Here is a 6758-nt window from a genome sequence, read left to right on the forward strand (position 1 = left end):
TGTTTATAATGACATAATACATAACATGTAATACTTACTAACTGAATCATCAAGGCCCAGTAATGATGCGAACCAAACAATAAGGAGAAGTTGAAACACCAATAGTAGATGCATTGCTGTTGACGACGATTCAGTGTTTGCGCGCCAAGTAAAGCTTAGCTGAGTTCCATAATGTGCTAACACATACACTTTACTTACACAGCCATTAACAGGCTATGACTCAATAAATCAACTTCGTCTCAAGCAGAAAGTGTGCTAGTAAAGTAGGATTACTCCGTCTCACAATGACCCTTGACAGGAAACTAGTGTTACTTGCAAAGGGCTGATATATTTCCTCGTCATTTATTTTAACAATCATATTAAAACGTCCCCCCGCGGGTTAGGGGGCCGGGGAAAAATTTACCCGATGCTCCCCAGCATGTCGTAAGAGGCGACTAACGGATTCTGTTTCTCCTTTTACCCTTGTTAAGTGTTTCTTGTATATAATATAGTCAATGTTTGTAAAGATTTTAGTCAAGCAGTATGTAAGAAATGTTAAGTCCTTTGTACTGGAAACTTGCATTCTCCCAGTAAGGTCATATATTGTACTACTTTGCAAGCCCCTGAAGCAATTTTTTGATTAGTGCTTTTGTGAACAAGAAATAATTAACAAGTGGCTCTTTCCCATCTCCCCTCTTTCCCCGTCGCGATATAAACTTGAACGGTTGAAAACGACGTTAAACACCAAATAAAGAAAGATAGTAAAACGCAAAATTCACCAAGCATTCATTTAATGACGCATCGAGATGAACATTCTAAGCGAGCATACATACACGCGCGAACACACGCACTCACGCACACGCACACACACACACACACCCACGCACACACACACACGCACACGCACACACACACACACACACACACACACACACACACAAACACACACACACACACACACACACACACACACACACACGCGCGCGCGCGCGCAGACAGACTTACAACAATTGCCAAAACATTGACCCAAGTATTTCAAACGTGAGTCACACATTACACCAGCAGCAACAACGAGGAGCATAATACAACAACAACTCTCACAAACAAAAAGTTACCAAGTGTTATTCTTGCATGATTTCAATGGGCGCAAGCAACTCGTGGTGTCCCCCACCCGAAGTGGTTAGCTGGTTTACATCCCTTACTCAATCACTGTTGAATGCGTTGTGTACGCATGTTCGTCTGTAATCACTATGCAACTGCTACATTGTTACCAGTACTATTGTCCGTTAGCGGTAGGCCTGATACAGGTTTTTTTGAAATTATCTCGCGATCTACACAAATTTTGTGATTTGTATAAGAACATATAAAAGGACGTCAAAAGTATGCCCAATTTAATTTATATTTACTATAATCCTTACTTTTCTCTGGTAAATTATTTCTTCATAAAGACTACTTAACATTACGAAAATGTGTCCCCCTTTCTAGGCCTCTACAAACATGCAGGTCATTTTTTTGGCTCACGTAAGTGTAGCCTATGCGATGCTAACTTTTGTCTGTCTGTGCGTGTATTTGTGTGTACGGGAAAGTCGCCAATCCCGGAACAGTCGGCCAACTTGGAACACCTCAATATGCGATCAACGGGGAACAATTCATGAACAATAATTGTTTTGCAAAAATGTCTAGTGACATCCCTTGATATTATTCCAGCAAAAAAAATGACTACCGCGGCAAAAAAAAAAAAAAAAAAAAATGGTACGTTTTTTTAAAAAACTTTTCTTCCTTCTTCTTCTTGTTGCTACCGTCTACAATTCGTATTATTACTCTTTATCTATATACGTTCACGTAAAATTTTAATTGCTGTGATAAACCTGGGGCGGGGATATAGCTCAGTTGGTAGCGCGCTGGATTTGTATTCAGTTGGCCGCTGTCAGCGCGAGTTCGATCCCAGGTTCGGCGGAAATTTATTTCACAGAGTCAACTTTGTGTGCAGACTCTCTTCGGTGTCCGAACCACCCCCCGTGTATACTACATTGGGTGTGCACGTTAAAGATCCCACGATTGACAAAAGGGTCTTTCCTGGCAAAATTGCTTAGGCACAGTTAATAATTGTCTACCATACCCGTGTGACTTGGAATAAGGCCGTGAAAGGTAAATATGCGCCGATATGGCTGCAATCTACTGGCCGTATAAAATTTCATCTCACACGGCATCACTGCAGAGCGCCTAGAACTGTACCCACGGAATATGCGCGATATAAGCCTCATTGATTGATTGATTGATTGATTGATAGATTTGCAATAACTTGAACGGAAAACAAGTCGCGTAAGGCGAAATTACTACATTTAGTCAAGGTGAGGTCGGGGTACGTGACGCAATATCTAAACCTCCATATTGACTAGACTTAAGTTTCCGAGTCTCTCCGTTGGTAAACCTACTGGCACTCTTTTAGTTGTCAGCAAGGAGTAACATTATGCAGATTTGGAAATAGTCCAGGAAGTACCAGGGTTCACCCCTCAGCTAATAAATAACCTATGCTGCGAAGATTAGAGCTGTGGAATCCAGATTTCCCAATTGCTTCGTTTCCGGCCGATTTATGTGGAGCACGTGATGCGCACAAACAAATATTGGCGGTCTAGAAGTGTCGTATGCGCAATGATCGCGGCGGCGCCCGCGGCTTTCTTGACCGCCAAGGACGACCGCGCACGTTGTGAGACGTCATTTGTTAGACCTCAATAATACTGTAGGCGTACGTGATAGCACATAATTGGCCTGCTGGTTGTTGACTGCAGATAAGGTCTTGGTATGGCTGGTTGCATGAACGCCGTGCGTGAGGAGTTTAAGTTGAAACACTTCTGTTTTGGCGGTGTCAAAACTGAACGATTCTGCTATTTCTTGGTGAGTACCCACACCACGCTTTCACTGAGTGTATGAACTATTGCTTGGAAGGTGTCGGTTGAAACGAGCAATATAACAAACATATTAGACAGTGAACAAGGACTGTCAAGGTATGTGTTAAATGTCATATTTTGGTCAACTATACAAGAAGCAGTTATTTATCGATCTACTTTTAGTTAGAATTGCTTCTGCCTGTTGGGACTCAACGCACACAAACATGCACTATTGTGTGGTCTCGGCTAACCACCTAAATATGAGTTTTGTTCGGACTCTGACGTCACACGGTTCAAATAAAGGAAATCTAGTGTTCAATCGTTACATTACATTATATGAGGGGGAAGTTTTTCTGTTGTTGTTTTGAGGGACTCAATGACTGTGTTGGTGTTTATGAATCGTTTACATATTCAGGGCATATTTCTAATGTGGTATAGTGTGTGATTTGTAAACGGAATTGAATGATATTGTTTATGTGTATGACTCTTTTGCCGATCTGTTTTACATCTCAACAGAAAGAGATTTGTATGCAGATATGTGTTTAGTTGAAAACAATGTTATTATTTAGCACAAATACTTAAATATGGTATTAATGTTGTAGTGTTTCTTTTGTTTTTATGCTACATGCACCCCCATTGCATTTTCTCTATGTGAGATAATAAAGCTAATTTTATTTTATTTTATAAATTGGCATGTGTGGTAGTTGCTACAGTCACTATCCTTGAAGAATACCCTAAAGTAAATGGCAAAAATACATATCTTTCACAATAGAAACACACCGGTTGAATTTAATATCATCAACTAATTCAGAGCGATGTTACGATCACAAGTTTAACCTACAACCTGAATAATGTTCAAACGCATTTAATGCCACCACTTATATTTTGAAATTACAAGACGAAGTTCTGGGCAATTTGCTGGTGCCGTGTTAAATTGCTTCTTTGGTATTACTAATTAAGTTTCATACACAATTTAAACAAATTAACAATTGCAAGCAAAGCGCCTTACGGCTTTAACCAGTGAGGGGAGGGGGTATCTTATTTTGTACATTGTTCAAAGGTGTATGTGTTTGTGCAGTGGAACCTCCCAGGCTGGGTCTACCTGTGTTACCGCGCTGTACTGATGGTGTACACTGTCACCTGTGTGGGGTACATAGCCACCCACCGACCCGTCCAGGTTCCTGATGCCAGGTGGTGGAGCTACCTCACACAGTGGTCCAACCTGTCGCTGTGTCTTCACCTCTCCCTGCACTGCGCAGTGGCTGTCTTTGTTCACTGCCGGAAGAAAATAGGTGGTCATAGAATTGACCCAACCACACAGGATGACCCAGGGAGAAAAAATGATGACAACAACACTAACTGTTGTTGTGTTCATCTCTGCACTCGTCCCACGTCCAATGCTCATCAAGCACGTCTCTTTGCTGGGGAATCGGATGATCGTCCGCCCTGGTATGTGTGTCTGGTGTGGATATCCTTCAACATCACGTCCACTTTGTCCCTGATGGTCACCCTCGTATACTACGTCTTCTACCGGCTCATCCCTTTCTACAACCCTGACATCGCCAGCTTTGCCAACGTGCAGAAACACGCCATCAACACCCTGATTGTGATGATAGAGCATTGTGTCACCGCTGTGCCGTGTCGCCTTTATCACGTCATCTACCCGCTCCTCTTCTGCATCGTCTATCTCATATACAGCGTCATCGTCTGGGCAGACGACCGCACCATGATTGTTTACCCAAACTTTTTGGACTGGAGATATCCCGAGAAAACAATTTGTTGGATGGCTTTAGCCGGCCTTGTCGCCATCCCAGTTTTGCACGCATTGTTTTTTGGTATCCACAAAGCTAAGATGGCCATATATGATCCCGCTAGCGCTACGTGTCATTTGTGCCACGTATCGTTTGCGCTATTTTCTGTAGTGCTATCGACACAAATTGCCAAAAACAGTAGTGCTATCGGCACGTATTGCTATTGCCACAATTCACACATGCCAGTACAGTCAAACACGCTTAAGCCGAACTCGCCCGGGGAATGAAAAATCGTTTCGCTTATCCAAGTTTGTGCATATCCGAGTTCGGATAAGCCAAACATTTCCCGAGAAAATACCCTGCAGTTCGGCTTAAGCGAGTTTTTTCAGGATAAGTTGTAAAATCACTTCGAATGTTTTTTTTTCTCTCTCTCTCTCTCTCTCTCTCTCTCTCTCTCTCTCTCTCTCTCTCTCTCTCTCTCTCTCTCTCTCTCTCTCTCTCTCTCTCTCTCTCTCTCTCTCTCTCTCTCTCTCTCCTCTCTCTCTCTCTCTCTCTCTCTCTCTCTCTCTCTCTCTCTCTCTCTCTCTCTCTCTCTGCGTGGTGTGTATGTGTGTGTGTGTGTGTGTATGTATGTGTGTGTGTGTGTGTATGTGTGTGTGTGTGTGTGTGTGTGTGTGTGTGTGTGTGTGTGTGTGTGTGTGTGTGTGTGTGTGTGCGTTTAAATGAATAAGATCAAAACAGTGACAAGTTACAAGTGCTTTCTTCAGTGGGGCTTTATAAATACCTCAAAGCCAACTGTAAAAACAAGTCGCGTAATGCGAAAATACAACATTTAGTCAAGCTAAGTCGAACTCACAGAATGAAACTGAACGATCTGCATGTTTTCACAATGACCGTAGTCCGCCGCTAGTGCAAAGGCAGTAAGAGTGACGAGCCTGTTTAGCGCGGTAGCGGTTGCGCTGCATAGCACGCTTTACTGTACCTCTCTTCGTTTTAACTTTCTGAGCGTGTTTTTAATCCAAACATATCATATAAATATATGTTTTTTGGAATCAGGAACGGACAAGGAATAAGATGAAATTGTTTTTAAAACGATTTCGGACATTTTATTTTAGTCATAATTTTTATATTTTTAATTTTCAGAGCTTGTTTTTAATCCGAATATAACATATTTATATGTTTTTTGAATTCGAAAATGATGAAGAATAAGATGAACGTAAATTTATATCGTTTTATTAAAATAATATTTTTTTTACAATTTTCAATGACCAAAGTCATTAATTAATTGTTAAGCCACCAAACTGAAATCAATTGTTGATAAGGAAGAGTGAAAAGAGTACCGTTGTGATTGTTATTTTTTTCAAATACGTGCTTTACTATTCTGCCACTTTCAGTGTAAACATGAACTGTATTGTAGTCCATAGGTTAATTGTGTCGTCGACTGTTTCCTGTACTTATTTCTATTTACATTTAAAAACTTGACTTTTTGATCAACCATTTTCTGTAAAAAAAAACAAAAAAAACATACTGCAATGACATTAGCTTGTTTGTGTTTTGTTATCCTTAATTGTGTGGCTGGATTTGTATAGCTTTATTCAAACAACACACTAAGTCAGTACACCTAAAGGCGCATTTGTTGACAGTTTTCTGACGTTTTGGACCTTAAACAGTTCAAATACAATTTGCTGTACTGTAATTTAGGAACACCTGCAATTTGCTCAAAACCCCTCCAAAATGATGCCATATAATTAAGTGAATTTTAATCAGCGAGCAGTTTGCTTCTACATCTTTCCTGTGACAGGAGTCCAGACTTTCGTTCGTCAGCATATTGTATTTAGTTTTCATTGATACCCATTCGTCCAAGCAGATTAAGACTGTTGGATTGAAGACGTAAAACCCACAGTCTAGCAACGCATGCACATTCCGTGCCATACAAGGCTATAATGCTTCGCATAACAAAAACAAACACACTGTCTGATGGAGAATATCATTGTCTGAAAAGACTATCAAACACAGCATTTAGATTTGAAAAGTAAAACGCTCAAACACTAATACTAAGACCTTCCTCGTGTGTTGTTGTCATCTAGTCAACACTTAAAACAAACTCTGTATCTCTTTGTTAAATTTTAGATCTGTATCT

General features: G+C 40.8%; 1 protein-coding gene across 1 annotated transcript; it reads left to right on the forward strand.

Annotated features, from left to right (window-relative positions):
* Nucleotides 1–2583: 2583 nt before the first annotated feature.
* On the forward strand, nt 2584–5125 carry LOC138972930 (protein rolling stone-like). Its single transcript, XM_070345596.1, has 2 exons — nt 2584–2874; nt 3946–5125. The coding sequence occupies exons 1-2, from the start codon at nt 2782–2784 to the stop codon at nt 4903–4905; spliced, it is 1053 nt and encodes a 350-aa protein (XP_070201697.1). The 5' UTR covers nt 2584–2781; the 3' UTR covers nt 4906–5125.
* Nucleotides 5126–6758: the final 1633 nt, after the last annotated feature.

Source organism: Littorina saxatilis, linkage group LG8 (assembly GCF_037325665.1).
Source record: "Littorina saxatilis isolate snail1 linkage group LG8, US_GU_Lsax_2.0, whole genome shotgun sequence".
In the NCBI taxonomy this organism is placed as follows: domain Eukaryota; kingdom Metazoa; phylum Mollusca; class Gastropoda; order Littorinimorpha; family Littorinidae; genus Littorina; species Littorina saxatilis.